Genomic DNA, 26,307 nt, shown 5'->3' with positions numbered 1-26,307 from the left:
AGATTACCCTGCGTACAGTATAAAAAGATGTTTTGATTTCATGCAAAGGAAAGAAAAACGACACATACAATGCAACCAATCCTTAGGGGTATCATTGAGACAATTTGTTCACCGAAAGCAAGGAAAATAAGCGCGAGTTCGATATCAGTGCGATATCAGATCAGATGGCAGGAGGAGCACCCATGGCGAACGCAGAGTCACTGACGCGATCTTCGGGTTTCATAGTCCCGTTCAGCAGGGGACAGAGCCTATATTCCTGTTAGTTAACCCACTAGGTAAAAGGCAAGGTGGAGATAGGAAACGCACTTCTTGTTTGTCTTGATATGGCCGACTTGGCCGCAGTTGGCGCATTTGCGCTGGGTTCCGGCTGCCTTAGCGCCATCAGCCGGGGAATCGCCTGTCGAGCCCTTGAAGGCGCCCTTTTGCTTCTCTCGCGCGAAACGGCGTTCCTTGTTGCGGTTGAGTCGGCTGAGTTCATTTTCGAGGCTGTAAGGGAAGACAACAGGTTAGTTTGCTTAGTGGATGGAAGAGGGGCAGACGGGGAGGGGACGTACAGCTTCTTATTACGAGCATCGATCTCAGGGTCGCCGGTGGGTTGGAGGGATTCGAGTCTAGAATTTGTCATTAGTATATGGAGAGTAAGGAGAGAGAATCGGGGGCAAACGTACTTGGTGGTCAAAGCTTCCATTTTATGACGATGCTGCATGTAGTGTCGAATGACGCGCGGATCCCACACAGTCGTCTCTTTCTGGATGATTTCGCCCCTCTCACCTCTGAACTGCCGGACGATACGCAAGACCTTGCCTTTCTGGTCTGCCATGCTGATCTTGCTGAACTGACTGGTTGTTTCGTCATCGCGACGATTGGGCGCGGGGGTGGGAGCTTCCGAGCGCGGTGTGGGTTTGCTGAACTCCTCTTCCATTTCGCGATCGATGTCGCTTTCGTCGTCGGAGTGTTCCACCGTTGAGGACAGACTGGCCTTCTGGGCGTCCCAGATTCGGCGGATGGATGTCTCATACGACTTTTGTTGTCTCGCGACATTGTAGCTGTGGCCGCCCAGTTCCTTCAATCGCTGGGCATCCAACTTGTCTTCCACACTCTCCCCGATGGCCTTGAATCCGCCCTTCATGGAGGTCTTGATGAAACTGAAACCTTCGCCACGGCCGGTAGGATCACCTTCCCCATGTAGTTTCAGCATTGCCTTGCCCTGGGATGCTAAGAGGAAGTTACGGGTTGCCTTCCAAGGTGCCATCTGCTGCTCAAAGCTTTCGCCTTCGCCGTCCTCATCCTCGTCGCCTCCAGTCTCCGCGTCATTTCCGTAGCCCGTATCATGGAGGTGCTGCTGGCCGACCTGCATGGCTTCAAGGAGACAAACATCCTCCGGTTGGACCCATGAGCGGATCGTATCAGAATCAGGGATTGGCTCCAACGGCACCCAGTACTTTGAGTCCTTGTCGTGCTGAAGAAAGTCCTTCACTTTCTGACGGTTCTGCATGTCGCTTGTGCCTGGTATATGGGCGGTGACATCGCTTATCGACAGCCTCAAGTCCGGGCTCTTCTTGAGCAGTCGATACACAAGCATCTTCATGCGATTCTTTGCAACAGTGGTGACCTTTCGCGAGTGAGGACCAGGGACATCAACGGATGGGAACTGCTGTCCCGCAACGTAGAGATGCTCAATGTTCCGCAGATAGTAGTGACTGCCACCGGTGCCGGTGCTGCTGCGTACAACAAGGAAATCCGTAGATCTTGGTTGATGCAGGAAAAGAGGAGCGCGATACATGGAGTTGGAGATGGTCGGCGTAATCTCTCCAGGGTCAACATGACCAAAGATGGAGAAGGGACTCTTGTCCTGAGGGAGGAGGACGACCGTCTCGCCGATTTCGGCTTTTGGACGTGTAGAGTCCTCCATGCCCTTTCTGCGATAGTAGTTGATAAATCGATTTGACATGCCAAAATTGGAGAGCATGAAGGGACTCTCTTCGGAGTACTCCACCAACAGCACGTTGGAGTTGTCTGCCATAGACAATGCCTTGGTCGAGTCGTATAGAGTCTTGGCGTCCTTGCCCTTTTGATGCTTGCGCTTGAGGTACGCGGGATTTTTGAACCAGCAGGTCTGGCCAGGCCGAAAGGACATGGCCGGACGGTGAAAAGATCTGGCTTCGGCTTTGGCCAGCTCGGTCTTGTAGTAGGGCCACTGCAGACGAAGGGCGGGCATACTGTGTTCGAGAGTGACATTGCCAAGTGTGCTGCGAATTTTGTTCTGATGATTCTGCTTGAGCATATCGTATGCCTGATCGTTGGAAATGTTGTAGCGCGATGAGAGACGCCGGGTAACGTTGACATCCATTTCTTCCCGATTGAGGTCGCCCAAAGCCTTGGGTTTCGGGGCAACGGCCTCGGCACCGCGCTCATCAAGAAGGATGAATGGGTCGTTCATGTCGATTGTCACCTTCTTAGCGACCCGCACGGTAGCTTGCTCTGGGTCGTCGAGCAGAGGCAGGTCGATGTGAGAGAGCGCAATCACGTCCATGGGATCTCGACCGAGCTTGCGCTTCTTTGCCGGACGGGTGGTCTCCGCAAGCCAGTCCTCCTCATCAGCAGATTCCACAGCGTCCTTGGCAGGCTCTTCGTCAATGTCCATGATGGAGATATCATCCTTGATATCCCAGTCCGAGCACACGACACGGAGATCCTGCAGTGACACGCCACCAGGCAGAACTTCGTCAGTATCGGTGTCGTGGTCAGCCTCGTCCCTGGATTCGATCGGCTCCTCTTCCTGGGCGATCTCGGCGATGGTGATTATTCCTAGGTGCTCCGCATCAAGGGACCGCTTATGCGACTGACCCGCTGCCTTGAAAATTCTCTCCTGATCTTGTGACAGTTCGATATGTAGTTTGCTCGGCAGGACGGGCTTGGGAGGTTTCGGTGGCTGCTTGCCGAGGAAGAAAGCCTTCTTATGTGGGATGAGTTCGAGAAAGCGAGGGAGAGCTTTGCGATCGAACTTGGGGAACAAAGAGTGTAACAGTTCCTCCACATTCTCCGGAGGTGCTGGCGGGTTATCCGGACCGTATGCCGACATGGCAAACAAGGCTTGCTGGAGTTTCCACGCTCGGAGAGCCGCAGGATCCATATCCTCCGCAGTAGGAGTCACGGTTCCATCATCCTCAAACGGTTCTTCGTCTTCTTCTTCGTCCTCCATCTTCATCGGCTCGGGTTCCGGGGCGAGCGGTTCGGCAGCCTTGACTGGGACGGGTGGCTTGGTCTCTCCCTCTTCCTCGAAGAACAGATCTCGTGTAGTATCCATCTGCGCTGGCCCAGGCGAGGACGGACCCTCGCCAAAGAGATCGTCGAACTCATCGCCCGGGGCTTGCTGCTCCTCACGATCCCCAAAGAGGTCATCCTCCGCTTCGAACAAGCCCTTTTCCTCGTCATCCGCAACCGCCGATACGGCCTCTGCGGCAAGTTCGCCCGTTCGCTCTTCTTCTTCGGGAAGATCATCGTCGTCGATGTCTTCGTAATCGATCGCGTCGTCTGCTTTTTCGCCGGGTTCCAACTCTCGCGTCAAGAAATCGAACGACATGCCGCCTTCCCCGAAAGGTCCGTTCATCTGGCGCATGACATTGTCAAAGTCCGAATCCTCGGGCTCCAAGGGCCCCGGCCCCGTTGCATGAGGCATTTTGAAGATGGTGGGAAGAGAGCGTATATTCTGAGGGAAATCGAGTGGGTGTGGTGTCGGTGAAGTTTGAGACACAGGCTGATAGAAACAAACGAGGACTCGAGAAAGCGATAGTAGGGCCTCGTAGGTACCGAGACCTGCTCTACCGGCGCGGACGGAGTCGCAGTCAACCTGTGTCAGTGAAGTGAGATGCAAACGATGGCAGAGTGTTGGCTGGGAGAGATATGAAACGGACTGCGGCGATAATCACGAGGCATGAGGGTGGGCGGCCGGCGCTAGTCCGAATCTGGCAATAAGCTCAAACGGCCCTCATTCACGTTGACAACCAGCCTAAGCTATAGAAGACTTGAAATAGTCTACTAACGGTGGTTTTACTGACTTGACACTCAATTACTGGGGTAGCATGTTGTATAGCAGTCGCAGCGACCGCAGCATTGTTGGTTGAGTTCAGTTCCTTCCGCAGCATAATTAGGCAGGATGAGCATTGAGCTAAAAATACATGTCTCGAGAAAAAGTGAAGAAACGTCAAAGATCAAAGCCACCATAGTATATACACAACGCTTTACTGGCCCCTTCCATGCAATAATGCACCACGGGTGCCTTTTCGCCGTCTTTGACCAGTTTTGCCAGCTGCCTCACATCAGACGTTCGAGGAAGATACAGAACGATGTGTTCTGAGAATAGGGAGTATTCGGTGTACAGCGTTTTGAGAGAGTAGGGTTCCATGGTCCGGAGATTGAACACTTCATCCGAACGATACCCAGGGCCTGCAGGACGGGTTAGACAGCTGCATGGCCAGACCGGCGAAGGAAAAAGGAAAGGACATACCACCCCATGGGGGACTTGCAAAGATGATGCTGTATGGAGCGAGTTCCTTGAGCTGATTCTTCAGTATAGAGAAGCAGTCACCCTCAAACCATGTGATCTTGTCCGCCACGCCGTAGACCTGGGCATTATGTTTGGCACACTGCAAGACGGCGGGGTTCTTCTCGATAGCGTAGACTCGTTTCCATTTGCCTGTTCGGGCAAACGCGATGGTATTCCCACCTGCGCCGGCAAAAGCGTCTACTAGGATACTGCGTCCTGCGGGTGCTGATCGGGCGATATCCTCTGCGATCTTGCTGATGGGGTTTAGTAGTAGCAGGAGCAAGCTTCAGCAGGGGACGAACTTGGCGACGGGTTCTGGTGTCACACCAAACCAGGCATCGTCAGTTAGCCAGATGCCTTCATCGTATCTCGAGAATATCTTGTATCGTTGCGCCCAGTAACTAGAACGTCAGCATTAGACAATGACTGAGGATCAGTCAGTACTACATACTTCTGAATATCCCACGGCACTTCACCAATGTGATTGTAGTGATGAACCTCGGGCGGAGCTTCATCCGTAGAATTGCTCGCCATTTTAGGTAGATCAAATGAGGGACACTGCGTCAAGTCCCATGTTCTGGAGAGGACTGGACGAGCAATTCATTTAGAAAAGGTGATAAGTTGTAGATCGACCTCTCTATCGATAACCGATAAAGGCGTTCCTGATCCGACAGTGTTTGTTTTGTTTGCAGCCCAACAGACAAGACAGCTCTCCACACCAGTATCACCTTGGGCAGCTGGTAGTCAACTTTCAGTCCTCCTCCTTCTCTGCAGACCAACAAATACAGAAGGGGAGTCATGTTTGGAGCGCTGAACAGATTCATCGGACTGGACACGGAGCCCGTCCAGCACCCGCGGACTCCCACCGGAGACAACGCATTTGGCTTCCAGGTCCTCCGCAACAAAGACCCTGAGCTACCTCTCGAGCCCTGGTTTGATTTTATTGTTGGAATCAACGGCCATCCTATTGTATGTGTATTGGCGGTTGGCCTACGCGACTGAGCTAACCGAGCTGGCTACAGGAGGATCCCGACCCGAACCTCTTCGCAACCGAAGTGCGCAACTGCGCAGGGGCAAGCGTCACATTCGAGATCTGGAGTGCAAAGGTTCGCATGGACTGGACTTTTACCGCAAATGACTATACTAACTGATACAGGGCCAAAAAACACACACTGTCTCCATACCGGTAAACCCCTCGGATCCCACCCTCGGTGTCGCCTTACAACTAGCCCCCCTTTCCTCGACACAACATATCTGGCATGTGCTGTCCATTCCATCCCCACTGAGCCCAGCCTACCGCGCTGGGCTCCTTCCGCACTCAGACTACATTATCGGGACGCCCAGTGGGACATTACGAGGCGATGCGGCGCTGGGAGAGTTGGTGGAAGACCATCTGAACCGGACACTGGTGCTCTGGGTATACAACAGCGAATTCGACGTGGTAAGAGAGGTGGAGCTGGTCCCGACTCGGGGCTGGGGCGGCGAAGGCGCGCTCGGCGCAGAACTAGGCTACGGGGCCCTGCACCGGTTGCCTGTCGGGCTAGGCGAGGAGGTCGAGGGCCCGGGCGAGGTCGTCTTCGAGACGAGGGAGGACGGCACCTCTGCGCCAATGATGCATGCCCCAGATGCTAGCCAGACAGCAGACGCCAGCGCGGGAAGCTTCCTGGTACCAGCGAACATGGCCTCGCCGCCGCCGTTATCTGCTCCCAACAGGGCCTTGTCGTCGGCGTCGCCTTCGAATAGTCGGTCCCCTGCAGCGCGGCGAGGCGGCCGAACACGTCATATGGGCGTCTCGCCCAGCCTGGCGTTCGATGAGTACTTTGCTGAGGGAGAGCAGAAGAGCAAGGAGCAGGATTATATCCCGTCGCGGAAAGGGACTCCCTTACCTCCGCCGCCCAAGGCCGGAGTCGCGTCGCCTCCTGTTGGTAGTCCGGCGCCGGCCGAGGATCAAGAGGGTTAGCGGTCAATCATATCATGTTTAGAATAATCCAGTAATCATTTCATCCAGTAATAACAAGATGTCTGCAACGACAGAAAACAGAACCGCGAATCTTTCAGATCTAGTGACGGCTAAGAGTACAATGCAACGAGGGTTTGTGAGCACCCTCAGCCCGTATACAGCACAGGCAAGCCGATCGTTGCCAGAGAGTAAAAAAAAATGGTACAGAGGTTAATGTCCCTTGCTCACCAACTCCTCCAACTTCTTCCTCGTCTCACCGATCTTCTCCTCCATCATCTGCCGGGCCATGCCGCTGTGCGCCACACCCGTGTACCACAGGTACTCCGCCCTCTCACGGAGAGCCAGATGCTGCTCGGCAACGACAGGCACCTTCTTCTCATACTCCCATACCAGGTCGGAGACATTCCGCATCGTCACTGGCAACAGGGTCCAAGCAGCCACAGTACCCAAGGCCAGCGGCGAGAGCGTGCGGAGGAAGATGCCGCGGTTCCGGGAAACGATGGAGCCGGCCATGGCGGCGACGACGACGTAGACGCCGCCGGGGAGGAGGCGCTCGCCGGATTCGGGCGAGGGGGCCAGCGAGGCGATGGTGTTGGTGAAGGCATTCTCGATGTGCAGGGCGCGGGAGAGGAAGTCGTTGAAGCTGTTCTCGGCGGCGAGGGAGTGGCTGTAGAGGAAGAGACGGGCCTGGCGGACTTGGGCCGTCAGGATGTCGGTCGGGGTAGGCGAGGAGGAGGAAGGAGGAGTTGGTCTGCGGGTGCTGGGAGGGAGCTGGATGGTGGCCCTGGTGGGTTCGGGGATGTCGGCTGGGAAGTCATCGTAGATGGGTTTTTTCTGTAGACGTTAGATCCTGCGCAAGGAGAATCCGAGCATCTAAGTAATGCCAGCACAGCTGGGGACATACGTTGTCCGAAGGCTCTTCGGCGTATGCAGTCCGCCTGGGATACAGCGCTACGCCTCCAGCCAGAAGGGTGGCCGCGATTGGAGCAACAGCTCGCTGAGCGAGTTAGCCGGGTAGTAACAGAGAAAGGGGAAAAGGGCACTCACCTGGTGGAACATTGGCCGGAATGACATCCTGACGGAAAGAGGTCAATCAATGCCAAAGGTTGGGGGGAAGAGCAAGGAGAGAAAAGAGGGTGGTGGTGATGGTGAACAAGAAGTATCGAGGTTGACGTTGGAGCTGCCAAGCCTTTTTCTTTTCGCGGCTGTTCGGCGGGCCCGATCCTCTCCGTCATCGTCCGCTGCTTTGCCCACTTTCATTCTCCTCAGTGATGTCTACTTGGACAGGTTTTTTCTATCTGTGAATAGTTTGATATCCTCTATCGATGATAAATTTACAGATTTTTTGCCTGGTCAACTCGCCATGAAAGACCAACTACTGCTGCCTCTGCGGCGTAGGCCATGGACATGCCGAAAATGCCTGCAACGCCTACAGCTACATCAGCTCCAGACTCGTCGCTCCTTTGAGACGGCAGCATCGCCGTTCCCTCGACAGCTAGATTCTCTCCCGGCAGATTACACACGGACGAAAACCGTCGATGACGATACACTTCGCCGAGTGTTTGACTCCCAACAGTTCTGGCGTGAGTTTTCGCAGCGGCGGTCGGCACAGCCCAAACCGACGGGATTAGTCCAGAACCAATACCTGACGAGTCCGGATGGCTTTCGGGCGTTTGCCAATGTATCGCTGCAGAAATGCCAGGCGATCGTGTCCAAGGTGCTGTCGGCCTCGACCCTCGACGAATACCGGACGATGGCGCGGGATCTGGACCGGCTGAGCGACCTGCTGTGTCGCGTGATCGATCTGTCTGATTTCATCCGGGTGATCCATCCCGATCCGCAGGTGCAGGAGGCCGCGACGCAGGCGTACGCGCTCATGTTCGAGTATATGAATGTGCTCAACACGACGACGGGGCTCAACGACCAGCTGAAAAAGGCGGCGGCGAACCCCGAGGTGACGTCGCAGTGGTCGGAAGAGGAGAAGATCGTGGCGCAGATTCTGATCAAGGATTTTTCCAACTCGGCCATCTATATGCCGCCGCACGAGCGGCAGCGGTTTGTGAACCTGTCCAACGATATCAGTCAGCTGGGTTCGAGTTTCGTCAATGGCGCCGAGCCGGCCAAGTCGCATGTCAGTGTTGCTACCAACAGTCTCCAGGGGCTGGATCCGATCCTGGTGCAGCAGATCAAGCGGTGGAACCGGACGGCCGCAGTCCCGACGACGGGGATGATCCCACGGCTGGCGCTGCGGTCGGTGCATGACGAGAACGTGCGTAGAGAGGTCTATCTGGCGTCAAGGACGTCGAGCAAGCGACAGCTCCATCGGCTGGAGGAGTTGCTTCTCAAACGAGCGGAGCTGGCCAAGCTGTCGGGCTATGAGAGTTTCGCCCACATGACCCTCAGCGACAAGATGGCCAAGAGTCCCGAGGCGGTCTCGAATTTTTTGACGGCCCTCGTGGATAGCAATCGGACACTGGTCCGGGAGGAACTGTCGCAGCTGCACGCCATGAAGGGCGCCCCGCTGCAGCCGTGGGATCATGCGTATTACGTTCACCAACGAGTGATGCAGTATTCGCAGGCGCGGCGGTCCCGCGAACTGAGCGCAGTTCCCGAGTTTTTCTCGCTGGGGACCGTCATGCAGGGTCTGTCGCGACTGTTTGACCGGCTGTACGGGGTGCGGCTGGTGCCCCAGGAGCCCGCCCCCGGGGAGACGTGGAACCCGGACGTACGACGGCTGGATGTGGTGGACGAGGCGGGCCGCCACATTGCCGTCATCTACTGCGATCTGTTCTCAAGACCCAACAAGCACCCGAACCCGGCACACTTTACGTTGCGCTGCTCGCGGGAGATCTCGGCGGAGGAAGTGGCCGAGTGCGCCTCGCTGGACCAGAGCTCACACCCGAACGACGGGATGGCGACGGCAGTGGACCCGACCACCAAGACGCTGCGGCAGCTGCCGACGATTGCGCTGGTGTGCGATTTCCCGGAGCCCGGGATCAACGGCAGGGGCCGTCCGTCGCTACTGAGCGAGCACAGCGTGCGCACGTTATTCCACGAGATGGGCCACGCGGTGCACTCGATCCTGGGCCAGACGCGCCTGCAATCGATCTCGGGGACGCGGTGCGCCACAGACTTTGCGGAACTGCCGTCGGTGCTGATGGAGCATTTTGCGACGGCACCGGCGGTGCTGGCGCTGTATGCGCGGCACTGGCGGACGGACGAGCCGCTGTCCGAGGGGATGATCCGGAGCATGGAACGCGACCGGACGGCACACGGGTCGATATACGGGGCGGTCGAGAACGAGGCACAGATCCTGATGGCCCTGGTTGACCAGGCGTACCACTCGCGGCCGGCGGACGGGGGTCGCATTGACAGCACGGCGCTCTACCAGCAAGTCGCGCAGCGGCACTCGAGCCTGCCGGAGCCGGCGGATGTGACGCCGCCGACCTCCTGGCAAGGGTTCTTCGGGCATCTCTACGGCTACGGGGCCACGTACTACAGCTACATCTTCGACCGGGCGATCGCCAACAAGCTTTGGGTCGATGTGTTCGGGGCGGGCCGGCACGCGGTCGACCGGGCGGCGGGCGAGCGATACAAGAACGAGGTGCTTCGGTGGGGAGGCGGACGCAGTGGATGGGAGTGCGTCGCCGGAGCGTTGGGCAGTGCGAATGAGTCCAATGCAGACGGACGATTGGTCGAGGGAGGGGACGAGGCGATGCGGGAGGTGGGTAGATGGGGACTGGGAAGAGACGGAGTATCTGGATAGCTAGCTACATATACCGTATATACTTCCTACCTGTACATATACATATACAAATACATATACATATACATCGTTAGAACGATAAATAATTGTCACTCAAGTAGTACAAAGTGAGGAGCAGCTGCAGTGCAACAATGATACTGCAAGGAAGAGGACAGAGTATTAGTTACCACAGATCGTGTGACCTAATATAGGGTCCAGTCAGTCTATCGATAGATTAATGCTCGCCAGCGACTGGACAGGTTTTATCACTCCTTCTCCGGTCTTACACGACCCGGATCCACCGTCCTTCCAACGGTTCTTCCTGGGCAACAAACGGACTATGTACTACTATGTACTATGGTCCCAAAATATGCCCAGAAACGACTATAGTACCCCAACGTCCCGTGGTTCCTGTGCTCCAAGGGCGCTACACAAGCCACTGTCCTCACTTCGCCGTTATAGTTCATGCAGCTATACTCTGTACCAATATATAGTCTGTACCACTCTATAGTCTGTGTCACTATATAGATAACAGCATGTGCCAGTCCCTCCCATATCCACCATATCCTCCTCGGCTTCACTTCGACTTAATTACATGATATTCTCTTACCCTGTCAATACACATGAAATGAAGACAGTATCAGGGGTATACATTCCTGCATTGTCGGCTTGATCTTGTCTCACTCTCTCATTCTCATTCTCATTCTCATTCCTGTCCTACTAGGCAAAATATATATAGATGCCTAGTCTGGACCACCACCACCACCCTCAACCAAAGGAGACAGACAGATAGATACCTCTTGCCAAAATGCCAGAAATTCTCCTGCCAGACACAGCATCCATCACCTCCTCGACCGCCTCCTCTCTCCTCCTCTACACGGACCTCCAAAGAAGTCTCTCCCGTCGCAACAAGTCCCTCCCTCTGCGCCGCTTATCGGTCTGGGTCTCCCGCCGTATCTCCAGACAGGGATTAAACGCCACTTATGATAACAGTTATCCGCACGACCACACCCACCCTCAGAATCACAATCACAATCACATCCACGATGCCAATGACTATGACAGGCAAAAGATTACCGCCGACCTTAACCACCGCAAATTGAAAGAGTACGAGGCAGAGCGCGATCTCTCCGAGTCCTATGCGGCGTATTGCCGGGCCTTTACGTCGGCGGGCCAGCATCTCCATCACCAGAAACGCAGGACGTGGATGATGGACGGCGAGGTGGACCTCACTAAGGTTTCTGAGAATTCCGTCCCTCGACATGCCAATGAGGATGGGGAAGGTGTCCTCGGTGAGAAATGGGGGACACTACCCGCCGAACCCGACCCCGTGCCCTCACCCGACACCGAGCTAGAACCATCGCCGCCGCCTCAGATCCTCACGCCGTCGCTCTACGTCGAGATGCGCCGGGCGGACTGCGACAAGGAACGAGCCAGGCAACGGCTATGGCAACGCCGCTTGTGGTCGTGGTCGTGGTTCTCCCACATTCGTCACCGCGAGTCTCACTGACCCCGTCCTTTTAACTTTGGTGGTGGCTCAGGCCAGTTGGCTCTGGGCAGTTGGCTTATCATGATACCCAATCCGCCGAATCATCGTCTGCATTATAATTATAATCATAAGGATAATAAATTTAGACCCTAGACTCTTCTTCGTCGGGACGCATCAAGTATGAACAGGGTATCCTGAGCATCGTATTACATACAACCAATCAATACAAAGGAAATAGTCCTTCCGAAATCACTCTTCCACTACTCTCTCACTCTCTCTCTCTCAGTCAGGACGACCGCTCCCCACTGCGGCTCTCAAAGCTGCTCAGCCGTTCCAGCTGAGGCGTCGACGCCTGGCTCCGACGGTCCGGCGTTGTGCGTCGCGATAGCTGAGTGAGCTCACCAATGAGTCTAACGCATCATTAGATCAAAGTCTCAAAAAAAGTAGGAAAAAAAAAGGGAGGCAAACCTGCGGTGTTCGTCGTACCAGTCATCGTTGGCCGTCCGGATATGTTTAAGCTGCTCCTGAATGCTTGCCATCTATGTCCACCGCATTAGTATCACGTCAAACACTGGGAACGAACACCCCGGTTGGATGCGCCGAGTAAACAACGGGTCTCCCACCGTTCCCTCTATGGATGATCCAAGGTCCTCACCTTCCGCAGCGGCTGTCGGACCACTCTCTTCACTTTTGTTCGGGTTCGCTCCATCCTCTGCCGCCGCCCATCGGCTTCCCTCCAGCCCCACGCTGCCCTTGCCGCTGTCCTGGTCTGCCTTGAGCGCCGCCAGTTCAGCCTCCAGTTCACGCACGCGCTTGCGATTGGCCGAAATGGTCGAGTCTACGTCGCCCAGTTGGTTCAGGAGCGACATGTTGCGCTCGATCTGGTCGTTTAGGTCCTTTTCGCCCTGCGACAGCTTTTCCTCCATTGTCCGGGTGTGCGTCTTGAACTGCTCCAGCTCGCCACTGACCGTTTCGTGGCTGGCCTTGAGCTGCGAAAGTTCCTCCTGCGATGCAGACAGCTGGTTCAGGACCCGCTCCAGCTCCCCCTTGATGCTCTCCGACGCAGCAGCCGACTTGGTCAACTCGTCCACTTGGCTGGTCACAGCCGCATAGCGGGCCTCCAGCTCCTTCTTCTCCGCATCCAGCTGGGCCAGCGCGGTGCTGTGCTGGTTCGCCATCGCTTCCTTGGCAGCCACGGCCTTGTCCGCATCCATCAGCTTCTGTTCGAGATCGGCCACCGTCGCCCTCAGACCATCAATCAGAGAGGTGTCCTGCATCGCAACACGGGCTTGTGCAAGCTGCTCCTGGACCTCCGCGAGGGCGGTGTCATGCAACTTCTGCAGCTCATCCAGCTTGGCCTTGTGGGAGGATTCGAGTTCGGACCGGAGGCTGGACAGCTTCTCCTCCTGGAGAGTGAGGAGCTGTTCGATCGCCTTGCTGTGCTCGGCATCAGCTTCGGCAGCCTTGGATGTCTGCGATGCCTCGAGTTCCGCAAGGAGCTTGGCCTTGGTCTCTTCAAAGTCCTTCCGGAGATCCGCAATTTCCTTCTCGCGCAGCTCCGTCTGCGAGCTGATCTCACCCGCATGGCGCTCCAGCGTGCTCTTCAGCTCCGCCTCTAGCCTTTCGACCTTTTCGGCGTGAGACGTTTCCAGGTCCCGGTTCGCCGCGAGCAGCTCATCATGCTTGGCCTGGAGCGCGCTCAGCGCACTCTCATGGGACCCAGCCGCCTCGCCCTTGGCCTTTTCGAGCGCCGCAGCGTGCTCTGCCTTCAACGCCTCCAAGGCTTGTGCGTGTCTCTCAGCAACAGCAACCGCCTCCTTGAGTTGCTCCTCAAGAGCCTTCTCAGACGCAGCCGCCTTCTCACCCAGAGCCCTCAGCTGCTCATCCTTCTCGGCGTCCTTGGCCCTGAGCTTGGTTTCAAAATCAGTGAGGTTCTGGTGCAAGGCTTCGGCTTCTGCCTGTTTGCTCTGGACCTCTTCCACCAGAGACTGGATCTCGCCCTGTCCGGTCGACAGCTGCGACTCCAACGCACCAACCTTCTCCTTGAGCGAGTCAATCTCTTGGACCGCAACGGCCTGGGCCGAGCTAGCGCTAGCCTCCAGCGCTTGCCGGGCTTCACCCAGCGCCTGCTCCGATACGTTCAGCTTGTCCTGAAGGGCTCGCAATTCGGCTTGATGTGCTGCGTTGAGCTCACCGATGGCTTCTTCCCTTCCCTTTTGCGCTGCGGCTTCGGCAGCATCCAGTTCCTCGCGCAGCTTCTGAAGCTCCTCAGAGTGCAGGGAACCGGCAGATTCAGCGGTCTGCTTCGCCACGGTCAGTTCCTGGGCATGGGCAGCGGCGGCCGAGGCCAGAGCCTCCTCGTGTTCGGCCTTGAGCTTGGCGACTGCGGCCTCGTGAGCGGCTTCTAATTCAGCAATCTTCTGATTCAATTCCTGGGCAGTAGCCTCACGGGCCTCCTGAAGCTCTTCCTGCAACTTTGCAACAGCTTGTTTGAGCTCAACAACTTCCTTGTCCTTCTCGGCAAGCAGAAGAGCAGTCTCCTCACTGCTTTGGCTCGTGGCAGATTCAGCTTGGGCAAGTTTGGCCTCTAGATCGGCGACCTTCTCCTCCAGCGCGGAGACAGATTGCTTGGCGGACTCTTCGGCCGCACGAACCTCCTGTTCCTTGGCGCTGTTCAATTTCTCCATCTCCATGTTGAGGTTCTCAATCACCTGGTCGCGTCCCTTGAGCTCCCGGTCCAAGCTGTCGAGGGCCAACGCCTTCTCCTCCTGTATCTTCTGAGTGGCTTCCTCAAGCACACTCTTTTGCGATTCGAGTTGAGCCTGGAGAGCGGCAATCTGGTCAGCGTAACCGGCCGCAATGGCTTTTTGTTCAGCGAGCTCCTTCTCCAGCGCCTCAAGCTGAGACTGGTGGGACTGCTTCAACTCCTCAAGTGCCGCAGTCGTCTTGTCGTCCCCTTCCTGAGCCGCTGCTTTGGCGGCATCGTCCAGGTCCTGCAGGGACTTTTCTTCCAGCTCCTTGCGCTTGGTCTCAGCCTCGTCCAATTGAGCCTGCAGAGCTTGGAGCTGCTCCGCATGTTCAGCGGCCAGCTTTGCCGTCTCGGCAGCGTGTTCCTCCCGCAGGGCGCTGGCGACTGCATCGTCGTTTTCTTTGGGTGCTCCCTCCTGAGACACCGACAGCTGAGAAAGCTTCTCATTCACGGTCTCCAGCTCTGCCTTGAGACTGGCGACCGTAGCCTCACTCTCGGACAGCTTGTTCTGCAGTGACTGCAGTTTCTCCGCCTCATCGTCAGAAACCTTGATGGCGGTGCTCAGTCGTTTCGAGGCCGTCGTTGTAGGGCGCGTAGCCGTGGCCGTGGGTCGGGTTCCAGGTCGGGCCGCGGTCGTGGTCGTGCTGGTGGGTGTACGGGAAGTGCTGGACGCGCCAGTTGGTCTTGTGGCAGGTTTAGTCGATGAAGCGGTACCAGGACGCGTAGCCGTGCTCCTTGATGCGGTGGTGCCGGCAATGCTCGAGCGACGGTCCAAAGTTGACGTAGTCGTCTTCACTGGAGCCCTAGAAGAAGTAGTGCCGACCAAGGACATGCGCTTGGCCGAGCCCGAGATTCCTCTCCTTTCGTCGCCAGAGCTCGCGACCGATCTCGTCTTCTCATCTGCGGAGCTGCTCACCGAAGGACGAGACCGGTGAGAGGCGGTCGTCGAAGTGCTCAGCGGTTTACGGACAGTGCCGGTCGTGGTAGGACGAGTTGGGGGCTTGCTGAGCGTACTGCCGTTGGCCGCAGCTCGCGCGGTGGACGCTGCGGTCTTGGAAGCGCCAGAAATCGAGCTCGGACGTTTGGCAGCCGCCGTTCCAGACAACGGACGCTTTGTGGTTGTAGTGGTCTTTTCGGGCGAAGACTTGATATTCTCCTTGTCTCTGATCGAAGCGTCGGGGCTTGTAACGGGGCCCTCGCTGCCGGACAAGATGGTAGAGTCGACGGGAGTAGCAGGGGGTGCCATGTCAGCGTCAACCTCGGCCGAAGCGGGCGCAGCAGCGGGAGCAGGGGCAGGGACGGGTTCTTCCGTGGAAGCCATTATGGGATGTTGGTAGGCCTGAGACCGTACCTAGAGGGAAGTCTGTTAGCTCTGAGAGAAACTAGAGTAGCAATCAATTTATGGGAATCCATGCAGGATCATCAGTGCAGAACTGATTGATGCTGTGCAGACACCAGAGGCAGACAACGCAGCAATCAGCTAATGACACCTCACCACAGCTAGCGAATTGCTTCCCGAGTGATCTGCAGGTAGAGGCAGCTGCGATGCGAGGTGGACGTGTGGCCCCCCTATCCTGGGGGAGGTCCTATAGGGCAGCCATGAAGGAAAGGAGATGACAACTCACTAATTGACGATTCTCCGGACCACAATGCGGGATAGAAAGGCGATCAAGTGCCCAACTAGAGTAATGAAGCCGTTTAGGTACCTTAGCTTCTACTTAGTACCGTAGACAGACACTTGTACAACGGGAGAATTGGAGGTGAACGGTGTCGGCAGTAGGGGGTATGATTGGCCAACAGAACCCGACCAAAACAAAGAAACAGACTGAAGAAATCAACGACGAATTGCAAGATTAAACAGGATATAGAGAATTTTGTGACAGGAGAAAGGAGAAGCAGAAAAGTGAGACATGTGACAATTAATGGATGAGTGACAGTTGCAGGAGATAGAGTAAGTAGAGTAGAGTGGTAGGGTCAAAAGTTCCCTTCCTTTTGCCGACTATTTGATTTTAGCAGGAGGAGTGGGGGAAAAGGCGGAGACACACGGACGGCGATCAGCAGATGGACCTTGTCTGTCTACAATGTAGGGATGGTGGGATGATTGCTTTCGGCTGATGGAATTATATCACTAGTATTTGATGTTTCTATATGATTGTCTCTTGTAGAGCTCATCATGGGCGTGTCGAACCATTTGCCCGGTGTGTTGTTACGCGCCTGACCGCATCAAAACAAAACAAATAATCTGTGGATCGCTCGCCTCGATGATCCATGGGTCTGAGAGAGATGAAACCATACATAACAAAAAGGGGTATCGAAGGACAAAAGCGCCAAATAAGACAGGAGAATAATCATAATCAATCCACGGACACTGGACGCTGACCGTCGTTCACACTCAATAACCATTGCCACTGTCGACGCCCTTCTACGGTCCTGAGCTGCTCCTGGATTCGAGGGATAAACCGGTCATGAATTTCTCGGGCTTTCGTCTGAAGCTCCTGTAGACTTCGGTGACGCAGTCTCTGTCCAAAATGGCAGACCATGCGAATGTAGCGGTCCTCACCTAAGAACACCACAGCTTGAATTAGCATTGACGGTGATACCGGTGCTGAAAATATCAGGAACAGCAACCCACCAAGAAACAGCTTCAATCCATCGAGAAGAGCAATCTTCTCGTCCTCGGTCCATTCCCTCTTCTTCTCGCCTCTGGAGGCCCTGTCGGTTTCATTCAGGCGTCGCTGTAGCAAGTTGCCTTCCAACGCTTTGAGCAGCTCTTGAAGCGGCTTGCGGATGGTTCGACTGTGTATCTTGCACAGTATATATCGCTCGGCGCGCAGGCTGGCAATCCGGTCGCAGAATCGTAGAAGGAGCTTCATCGCCCCGGCAAGATGTCTGTAAGCCGACGGGAAGAGTTTCTGGTTGGTGTAGTATGCTTCAAAGCAAAGAAGGATCACTTTGACCATGGCGGGAAAGACCCGGGCTTCAAACTGCTTAACTAGCTGATGCGCCTGTTTCAGCAGCTCATGCGATTCTGCTTGTCGGAGAGACAGATAGTAGACGCTGTCAAGGATCCTGGTCCCTTCTTCCAAGATGGCCTCACGAAGGTCTTCGCACTCACGCAGATTTTCTCGGAGAGGACCCTGCTGAGATCTGAGTTGCTTGTTGATCTTTGTATATCTTGTACGTAGCTGAGATAATTGTTTGTCGATTTCCACGAAGGACTCCGCTCGAGAGGGATCTATATGCTCTTTCAACTCCGATGCTTCCGCCACTAGAGTATCCCAGTTCTCCTTCTGTCGTCCAACGTTGGAAGCCTCCGCAAACCACGCTTTATCCCCCGCATTGTCTCTGACACTTCTCACCTGAGCTTCGTTTTGTGCATCATCTGAGATCGCACTGATGGGCCTTGTGGCAACAGCGGGACCTTGCGAAGGATGACGCGAGCTCATGCGGCTCTGGTTGTCATCAGGAGTCGATGGATATGAATGCATGGGCGGCGGCGTTGGCTGTGTGCGCAAGACCTCAACTTGAGGGTTGCGCTGATACTGATCGATACGACGTCTCTTGCTTGGTCGCGCGGTGATAGACGGTTCCTCCCGTTGCAGGTTGGGTAAATGTCGACTGGCCCCTGCTTCTTCCTCTTCCTCTGCCTCTGCCTCCGGTTCATACGAGCTTTCTGATTCAGACTCCTCTTGCACAGATTCAGATACCTCTGATAGCTCTGCCGTTCTATCCGCTTGCTTATCTCGAGTACTCATTCCCGTTCTTAGACCATTCTGCACCGGCAACGACCTTCTGTTCGGCCTTCTTGAGGCTTTGTCAACCTCTCTCTCTGCTAATTGAGCCGCAAGGGTATGTCTCCGTGTCGCTCGCGGCGAGGCCAGCTCCCGAGTCAATCTTCGAGTGTGGATGATATGCGTAGACTCTGGCGGTCTGTTAGTGTCCGATCCTCTCTCATCCTCTTCTTCTCCCAACTCTTCACTTGCTGCTGTATCGGGCGCCCATTCCGGACCGCCGTCTTGGGCTTCGTGCGCGTCCGTCGTCTTAGACTTCCGAATCCTGAGCTTTTTCGAAGTTGAGGTCGATTCCACAGGTTCCTCCGCGGCTCGGTCGCTTTCACCTTCTTCTTCTTCCTCCCTTTCTTCATTGGTAGGCCCATGGTTGACATCTGGACTTCTGTTCTCGTTCACTGACTGGATCAACCTCGCGCCACTTAACTGCTTATCAATGATTTTATTCAATTCCTCTCCCGTTTCAGAATCATCTTCCTCGCTACTTCGCTCGTGCCTATCCTCAATGATACGCGCCAATCTCCGCGACGTCCGGGTCGGGGTATCCTCCACATGAACCGACTTTCGAGCTCGTTGGGATCGTCTCAGAGTACGGGGCTCGGACTCTGCATTGCGTCTTCGCGACGCAGGTCGTGTCTCTTCCTCCGAAAAGTCCGACGGAATATCCCAAATAGCATCGCCCTGTGGGACTTGCGGCGTTCTGCTACCAAATCGATTGATAGGCTGCGAGGGTAGGCGCCGAACGCGCGGTTTGCTTCTGGATTGGGGGTCCGCGCCGATGTTGTCCTTGACGCTGTTGACGCGGTTGAGGATATCCACGGTCCGCGAGGTCAAATCGCGTTTATTCTTTCGCGAGGAACTCATAAAGGACGGACATTAACTGATTGTACTGGGATGGGAGTTGTATTAGGAGATTACTCCGGGTAGCGAGCATAGAGATGCTCGTTGGTGGTGAATGTCATCAATGCTGATAGTTGATCGGTCTGTTTTTGCGGAGGTCTAGTATCTACGGATCAGCGTCATCGCCATATGATCGACGTACGCAGAGAGGTACTGTCCTCCACAACACCACAACACCACCTTCTACCATCCAAACTCCCTTTTTTATCCATGATTATTACCGCCTTCTAGAATTTGTTTTGACATAATTTCATACTACAATAATCATGGCCAATAGTTTCCCTACCCGGGTTCTTCCAACCATCGACCCCTCTGCGGGGCACACCTTCATCACCCCAAGCAAGAGAATCCACGAATCTCAAGATGTATCAGAGTTCCTCGTATCCAAAGCCTACGTCGATATTATGACCTTCCTCCTACAGCTCAACCGGGCCATGATCCCCGTCAAACTTGCCGACGGCACTGTACAATCCTGGCCGATCAACACAGACGCCGTCGAGTTCTCCGCGCCTGTACGGCAGCTCCAGCTGCTCCTGACAAAACTGGAGGAGCTTCTCGAAGAGGCGCCGCCTGATACTGGTCCTCGGAGGTTTGGGAACATTAGTTTCCGTAGGTGGTACGAACTCGTGGAGAGCCGAGCCTCGGAGCTACTGGAGGAGTGTTTGTCGCCAGAGCTGCTGCAGGCCCGATCATCGGATCCCAACGGGGTGACGGCGGAGGTGGAACTCAAAGCGTACTTCTTAGGCAGCTGGGGGAGCCCGCAGAGGCTGGACTATGGGACTGGACATGAACTGAGCTTTCTGGCTTTCCTGGCTGGGATATGGAAGCTGAATGGGTTTCCGAAGACAACTCCGGGCGTGGAGGAGAGAGCTATCGTTTTAGGGGTCATACAGCCGTAGGTACGGCTCAAGTGTGGTGAGTGCAGTTGCTAACTTCTCGTCAGATATCTAGAGCTAGTGCGGACAATTATCAAGCGATACACGCTCGAACCGGCAGGGTCTCATGGGGTCTGGGGACTGGATGACCATTCCTTCATCCCATACATTCTGGGATCTGCGCAATTGGCGCCAGCCGTTTCAGAAACAGATCCGACCCCTGAAGAAGGCTCGCTTCCAGGTGCTCCATCGCCGAGTGGTGTCACCAAAGCAAATATCGTCGAACGAGAAAGATTGACAAATATGTATTTCTCCGCGATCGGGTTTATTTACGATGTCAAGAAAGGCCCATTCTGGGAACATAGCCCTATGCTCTACGACATTTCCGGCATTCAGGCTGGTTGGGGGAAAATCAATAAGGTTAGTCTCGTTGCGTTTGCTCGAACGGACCGAGTGCTTACTATTCAGGGTATGATCAAAATGTACAACGCGGAAGTACTATCCAAGTTCCCCGTAGTGCAGCACTTTTCCTTTGGGTCCCTCTTCAGGTGGGACCGCGATCCCAATGCCGTCCCGCCCGCGATGTCCGTTCATACATCTACCGCGCAGTCCCAGTCTAGGGAGCCGGCGGGTTCATCTGCAGGACAGACGCCGTCGTCCGGGACCAGGGCACCCTGGGCAACTGGTACTCAGGCTGCCCCGCCGGTTGGTGCAGGGACCGCCGCGCCATGGGCAGCAAGGCGAGATGGATGCATCCCCGGAGAGCCACCTACTGCCCTTCCCGATACGTCACGACAACCCCCCGGACCTATGGCCGCTACCAGAGCTCCGTGGGCAGCATCGTCAGCCGGGCAGGCGCCCGGCGGTGATCCAACCCATGTTCCTACGAAGGCTCCCTGGGCGAAGTAACTACTACCGCAATACGAAATACGTAGACTTCATCTCTTGTTGTATACCCTTTACCTTACCAGTGATGAAAACCGTCAATTCAGGAGCAAGTCCAAACCATGTATCTTGAGGCGAACTCCGCCGGGTATCATGCAAGCAAACGCCGTAGAAATACAGAAAGAATTATCCAGTCATCACTCAGTCACTGTCGGACGCATAGTTGACCAACGCGGGCGGTGCAACCGGTCTATCAGGCTCGACAGGTGCTTTAACTGCGGCTGGCCCATCATCAGCGAGATCCACACCTTTCGTCGATGCCGTCTTTCTCCTCTTGACCTCGGGCCGCCACGCATTTCCATCCTGGTTGAGAAACGGATCCACAGCTGCCCGCGTATTCCCCGTCAACTCACTGCGAAACAGCGCCTTGCGCTCAGCCAGCGTATCCGCAGCCTTAGGACGTTTCCCATTTCGCGAGTCGAACAATGCCCGGCGACGCGTGATTTGGGTTGTATCATCCGCTGGCCCAAAATCCACCATGCCCGCCCGCACGCTATCCTCCTCCGTCTCCTCTACAAGCTCAATCCCCAAGCTCATCTTATCCCTCAGCGCGTCGGCCTTCGCCTCCAGCCCCTCGCGCGCCTTCCGCTCCACCCGGAACGTTCGCCGCAACCGTCTCGACATCTCATACGGATCGTCCCAGTCTTTGTTCTGTTGCCTCTGCAAATCCTGAATCCGCGACCTCTCCGTCTCCGCCCGCCGCTTATCCTCCACCTTCCCCTCCAGCCTCGCAAATGCATCCTCCTTCACCTTCCTATCCTCCCCCACCGCAATCTCCCCAACTCCGCCAGCGTCCCCGGTATCCCGCTTCCTCCCCCCCTCAACAACAACATACGCCGTATTCGCCGGATCCGTCCGAATCTCAATCCACCCCCCGCACGCCCCATGCTTCATCCGAAAACTATACACCGGCGTCGAGTGGTAGTTCCCGACCTTCCGCTTCTCTGCATTGAAGCGCACCCCCTGCCCGATCAGCGTCTCGTGCGGCTTGCACGTCGTGCACCATACCGCAAAGGGCATCTCGAACCGCACGATCAGCGCGCCGCTTGTGCGGAGGTGGCGCGCGCGCGCACCAAGCGGGTGCTTCCCGGCTAGTTTGTTGCCTGTCGTGAGGCCCTCTTGGTCCGGAGGGACGTAGCTGTAATATCAAGTAGTCAGTTTTCAGTTTCGGCGGGAAGTCGGGGTAGCTAAAGGGGAGACGACGGACCGTCCCATATCTGTGGATGACTGTTAGTTACACTCCGCGTGACGACGGTGGGATGGGTGCGGAGGGACGGAGTACTCACTGAAGCCCTGCATCTTGGGTAGTATCCGTCAGGATGAGGACGTATATCACATTTCAGAATATGTTGCCGGCCAGGACAGACTCGGTCGAGGGAGTGCTAGATCGACCGGTGGTTGTCCTTGATGGATAATACCTTCGTGGGGAGAAGGTGACCTGAAGGTTGGAGATGGAGATGCAGAAGCGGCAAAGGCAAAGTATGGTTTTGTGTATTAGTCAGCAACTACATATCATCTTGCCTTGTGCAAATTATGCAGCACATACTCATATATATACTAAAACCAGACGTCCAAATCCGAGGTGTATAAGGGAAACTAAGATTATATAATTGTGCAAGCTCCTCCAACCTCACAGACAGCCCGCATATCCAACACGCTCTCCCCGAGCCAGAATTTCACTCCCTGGCCCTGAACAGGCGCCTTCCAGTCTTGCACCACTACATCCCAAACACTGATGTCCTTGCGCGTGATCTCCATGGTCAAGGTCTCGCGGGCCCCGGGGGCCAGGACCTTCGTCTTCGCGAATTGCCGCAGCTGGCGGGAGGGCGTCTCCACGCCCAGCGTATCGGGTAGTTCGACGTAGAGTTGCGCGACGGCGCGGCCGGGCCGCTTGCCGGTGTTTGTGACTGTGACGCTGACGGCGAAGGCCACGTCAAAGAGGGCCGGGTTGCCTCCTTCTGCGCCGCCGGCGCGCGGAGCCGGCTTGGGGACTGTCGTGTACCCTGTCGGGTAGGGGTATGTCTTGCTGGAGTTCTTTGCGGCGCCGGCGGGGTCGTCGAGATATGGGTAGAGGTAGCGCCAGATGCGGTCGAAGTTCTTGGGCCAGGCGACTTCCGATGGGTTGGGAATGGTGGTGGGGTAGGATGGGGTTGGGCCTTTGGGGGCCCGAGTGGGCGGGTAGGCGCTGCCGACTGCGGTGCGTACGGACAGGGTGGGCTGCGAGAAGCTGAAGGTGGTGTAGGACAGCCCGTGGCCAAAGGGATAGCGCGGGGTGATGTTGGCTTTCAGGAAGTGGCGGTAGTCGATGTACAGGCCCTCGGTGTAGGTGTCCTGGATCTGGACGAGGGGCTGCGAGAGGAGACCCACGCTGGATGGGTAGTCGGATTCGCTGCGTGGGATCGTGTACGGGAGATGGCCGCTGGGGCTAGAGTCGCCGAAGAGGATGTCGGTCAGGGACCAGCCGGCCTCCTGCCCGGGGAGGTGCGCGACAAGGACGGCCTTTACCGACGGCAGATCGATCCATTCCTCCATGAGGATAGGGCCCACGGTGTGGATGACCACAACGACTTTGGAGAACTTTGCCGCTGCGTCTTTGACGAGCTTGTCGCCGTTGTGCCATGCGTTCAGCCCGGCCGACGTGCGGTCCCCTGGGTTTCCTTCGACGGTGATATAGTTCTCTCCGGAGTCGGCATTGATAAACACCACGGCGATATCGCCTGAGCCTACCGCAAGGTTAGAGGGGAAGCTGTCGGTGATATAGAAGGTAGCGTTGGAGGAGATGTTGGCAATGGCTTGCTGTGGTGTGACCAAGTACGGAAGCCTGGACGTGCCACTGCCCCAGCCCATGGTCAACACCCCTTTGTTGCATCCCTGATCGGCGCAGGAGTTGAGACCGTCCGGGTTAGGCCCGGCGTCTGCTCCAAAAACTTTTAGAGAGTCATTCTTCCTCAACGGGAGAATATTGCCATCGTTCTTTAGCAAAGTGATAGCATCTCTCGCGATTGCCCGCGCCGTGATATTGTGATCGGCCTGCACGTTGACATACTGGTTGACAACGCCAGACGGAGAGAAAAGAGCGCCCGGGTACAAAGGCCCCGTCGCATCTTGGGTGTTGCTCGAGAAGTTGGGCAGCGGATAGTCTCCATCCTGGCCCATCTTGTACCATGTTGCCACAATTCTAGTGACCTGATGATGATGAGCATCTGAAACGAATAGGCACAACATAAAAACATACCATGTCGTTCAGACGTGAAACCGGGACGGAGCCATTCAAGATAGAGCGCGAGAGCTCAGAGCCCCAGTAAGCATCGCCTAGAAGCGGTACAGCACCGTCGCCGGGCATGGCCATATCCAGACCAGCCAGGGCCGACGAGACTCCGCCATACTGCCCAAGCCAGTCGGTCATGACGAACCCCTGGAATCCTAGCTCGTCTTTCAGTATTTCGTTGAGCAGCTTGCTGTTCTGACTGCACGCCGAACTGTTTACCTAGTCGTCCAACTCCGTCAGACAGTTAGACGCTCGAGCACGAGTGGACACACTCACATCATTGTACGCAGCCATGACGGCGCCAACTCCAGCCCTAACCCCCTCTGCAAAGGGCCACAGATAGAGTTCGTGGAGAGTCCGATCGTCGATATTGGACGAGTAACCCCTTTGGGCGACGTTACTCATTCGGTACATCTCTTGCTCGTTGCCGATATAGTGCTTGATCGTAGCGATGACACCCTTGCTCTGGATCCCCTTGATCGTCTGCGCACCGCCAATCGCCTGCAGACTAGGATCCGCGCCGAAGCCTTCCCAATTGCGACCTCCTCTCGGCTTCCGCCCTATCGGGCCGACTGACGGGCCCAGAAGCACGTTGATTCCCTTTCCGCGGAACTCCTCTCCCATTTCTGCACCGCGATCGTACATGAGGTCTTTGTCAAAGGTCGCGCCGACGGTGATGCCGGCCGGAAATGCGGTGTTGTGGTCAGAGTTGCGCACCCCTAAAGGAGAATCATGAAGGCAGAGGTTAGGAATCCCGAATCGCAGGGCACTGCCCGTCTGGCCAGCACAGGGGCCCATGAAGATGCCCGTCCCGGTGGTCAGATTCACCTTCTCGGCCAAGGTCATGTTTCTCACCACGCTCTGGGCTTTCTCGTAGGCCGCCGCCCAGCTGGAGAGCCATCCTCCATTAGGGGCAGGGTAGTAAGGTGGCGAGGAGTATCCAGCAGCCGAGTCGCGTGATTCCAGCTGTGTGTAAACTCGAGACTCAGAGATAGAAGCCGAAAGTGTCAATGGCACCAGCGAAGCCACAAGGGCCAGATCTGAAAGCACGCGCATGGCTGCGCAAAGCGAGAAACCTCGGGCTCAGCAGTATATGCTCGGCAAGTACTCAAGGTCAATCCCAGGTGCTGTCCACACACATAGTCGTAGTCGAGCTGTCGTATTAAAACCCGGACGCAGAGTGCGATCGGAACCAGAGGTAGATATCGGGCCACGCTGCGCACCTGTGCAGCGGGCCCTAGATATATCACGCCGTCCAGTCCATATCAAAGAGGGGAAGGGATATGCAGAGCAAGTCAGCTCGCCAAGGGCCGCTCACTCATCAAGTCATGTATGTCATCGTGCATAGAATCAGATTCTACCGGACCAAGCCCGAGATTCGGTGCGTTTGCCTATTTCTGACTCGTCACCCCCTGAGAAATGTGGCATGTGCCCTCTCGCACTGTGATCCGGGTAAAAAGCATGGTGGTGCCTCAAGTGACTGCTGCATCTCACTGGACAACAAGGCGAGCTGGCGTCAAAAGCCAAGACGGCGCGGTTCGCCCGTCTCGAAACGAGACCGGTTGTGGTCTAGTGGTTGACGATCTTGCGCTGCAAGGAGCAGGCTGACTCGCAGTCATAATTCATCATGAGACCCTCTGCTTGCATTCCGTTCTGCAGTTGTGGAGGGGCTGCAGGAGGAAAATGAGTGACGAGTGCCATCTGCTTTCCCCACATGCCAGACAACCCTCGGCAATGTGTTCCATCTCATTCTCCACGAGGACAATCTTGCAGACCTCGACTTTTCTTGTCACTCCAGCTTTAACAAGTGCACTAACTGCTCTCCGTACTACTAGTAGCCTTGATCTGGTGTGCCGATCCATCGCTTAGAGAAGAACCTGACGATCACTTCCCCACGTTGGAGCCGTCTGACGTGGAGATGGGGGACTGGAATAGGATATTCAGGGGCTCCATGCTCATCACGGTTTCTTGCAAGAAAAAGAGAGCAGAAACTGTTATTCTTAGAAGCATACGTCAAAAACCTCTTTCTTTCTAGTCATATC

General features: G+C 55.9%; 11 protein-coding genes across 11 annotated transcripts; 4 read left to right on the top strand and 7 right to left on the bottom strand.

Annotated features, from left to right (window-relative positions):
• Positions 1-160: 160 nt before the first annotated feature.
• Aud_004643 (DUF3591 domain-containing protein) lies at positions 161-3,936 on the bottom strand (the record flags this gene model as incomplete). The annotated part of the gene is made up of 5 exons (XM_043289580.1): positions 161-248; positions 307-486; positions 555-611; positions 669-3,816; positions 3,930-3,936. 5 exons carry the CDS (start codon positions 3,934-3,936, stop codon positions 161-163), a joined length of 3,480 nt encoding a protein of 1,159 aa, XP_043145515.1.
• A 268-nt stretch (positions 3,937-4,204) lies between these two features.
• Aud_004642 (RNA methyltransferase) lies at positions 4,205-5,080 on the bottom strand (the record flags this gene model as incomplete). Its single annotated transcript, XM_043289579.1, has 4 exons — positions 4,205-4,446; positions 4,508-4,800; positions 4,849-4,947; positions 4,998-5,080. 4 exons carry the CDS (start codon positions 5,078-5,080, stop codon positions 4,205-4,207), a joined length of 717 nt encoding a protein of 238 aa, XP_043145514.1.
• Positions 5,081-5,344: 264 nt separating this feature from the next.
• On the top strand, positions 5,345-6,506 carry Aud_004641 (putative Golgi reassembly stacking protein; the record flags this gene model as incomplete). Its single annotated transcript, XM_043289578.1, has 3 exons — positions 5,345-5,515; positions 5,569-5,652; positions 5,703-6,506. The coding sequence occupies 3 exons, from the start codon at positions 5,345-5,347 to the stop codon at positions 6,504-6,506; spliced, it is 1,059 nt and encodes a 352-aa protein (XP_043145513.1).
• Positions 6,507-6,716: 210 nt separating this feature from the next.
• On the bottom strand, positions 6,717-7,580 carry Aud_004640 (MICOS complex subunit MIC26/MIC27; the record flags this gene model as incomplete). The annotated part of the gene is made up of 3 exons (XM_043289577.1): positions 6,717-7,340; positions 7,411-7,503; positions 7,554-7,580. 3 exons carry the CDS (start codon positions 7,578-7,580, stop codon positions 6,717-6,719), a joined length of 744 nt encoding a protein of 247 aa, XP_043145512.1.
• A 289-nt stretch (positions 7,581-7,869) lies between these two features.
• Aud_004639 (mitochondrial intermediate peptidase) lies at positions 7,870-10,272 on the top strand (the record flags this gene model as incomplete). The annotated part of the gene is made up of 1 exon (XM_043289576.1): positions 7,870-10,272. One exon carries the CDS (start codon positions 7,870-7,872, stop codon positions 10,270-10,272), a length of 2,403 nt encoding a protein of 800 aa, XP_043145511.1.
• A 787-nt stretch (positions 10,273-11,059) lies between these two features.
• On the top strand, positions 11,060-11,761 carry Aud_004638 (uncharacterized protein; the record flags this gene model as incomplete). The annotated part of the gene is made up of 1 exon (XM_043289575.1): positions 11,060-11,761. The coding sequence occupies one exon, from the start codon at positions 11,060-11,062 to the stop codon at positions 11,759-11,761; it is 702 nt and encodes a 233-aa protein (XP_043145510.1).
• Positions 11,762-12,026: 265 nt separating this feature from the next.
• Aud_004637 (M protein repeat protein) lies at positions 12,027-15,810 on the bottom strand (the record flags this gene model as incomplete). The annotated part of the gene is made up of 3 exons (XM_043289574.1): positions 12,027-12,150; positions 12,209-12,279; positions 12,364-15,810. The coding sequence occupies 3 exons, from the start codon at positions 15,808-15,810 to the stop codon at positions 12,027-12,029; spliced, it is 3,642 nt and encodes a 1,213-aa protein (XP_043145509.1).
• A 1,033-nt stretch (positions 15,811-16,843) lies between these two features.
• Positions 16,844-19,141, bottom strand: Aud_004636 (uncharacterized protein; the record flags this gene model as incomplete). Its single annotated transcript, XM_043289573.1, has 1 exon — positions 16,844-19,141. One exon carries the CDS (start codon positions 19,139-19,141, stop codon positions 16,844-16,846), a length of 2,298 nt encoding a protein of 765 aa, XP_043145508.1.
• Positions 19,142-19,443: 302 nt separating this feature from the next.
• Positions 19,444-20,961, top strand: Aud_004635 (serine/threonine-protein phosphatase 2A activator 1; the record flags this gene model as incomplete). The annotated part of the gene is made up of 2 exons (XM_043289572.1): positions 19,444-20,072; positions 20,121-20,961. The coding sequence occupies 2 exons, from the start codon at positions 19,444-19,446 to the stop codon at positions 20,959-20,961; spliced, it is 1,470 nt and encodes a 489-aa protein (XP_043145507.1).
• Positions 20,962-21,138: 177 nt separating this feature from the next.
• Aud_004634 (Saf4/Yju2 family protein) lies at positions 21,139-22,296 on the bottom strand (the record flags this gene model as incomplete). The annotated part of the gene is made up of 3 exons (XM_043289571.1): positions 21,139-22,135; positions 22,205-22,214; positions 22,284-22,296. The coding sequence occupies 3 exons, from the start codon at positions 22,294-22,296 to the stop codon at positions 21,139-21,141; spliced, it is 1,020 nt and encodes a 339-aa protein (XP_043145506.1).
• A 303-nt stretch (positions 22,297-22,599) lies between these two features.
• Aud_004633 (beta-glucosidase) lies at positions 22,600-25,321 on the bottom strand (the record flags this gene model as incomplete). Its single annotated transcript, XM_043289570.1, has 3 exons — positions 22,600-24,183; positions 24,233-24,484; positions 24,542-25,321. 3 exons carry the CDS (start codon positions 25,319-25,321, stop codon positions 22,600-22,602), a joined length of 2,616 nt encoding a protein of 871 aa, XP_043145505.1.
• Between the last annotated feature and the right edge of the window lie 986 nt (positions 25,322-26,307).

This window comes from Aspergillus udagawae, assembly GCF_001078395.1.
Source record: "Aspergillus udagawae IFM 46973 DNA, scaffold_3, whole genome shotgun sequence".
Taxonomy (NCBI): Eukaryota; Fungi; Ascomycota; class Eurotiomycetes; order Eurotiales; family Aspergillaceae; genus Aspergillus; species Aspergillus udagawae.
Note: the sequence above shows the minus strand (reverse complement) of the source record. Positions and strands in the feature narration are given on the sequence as shown.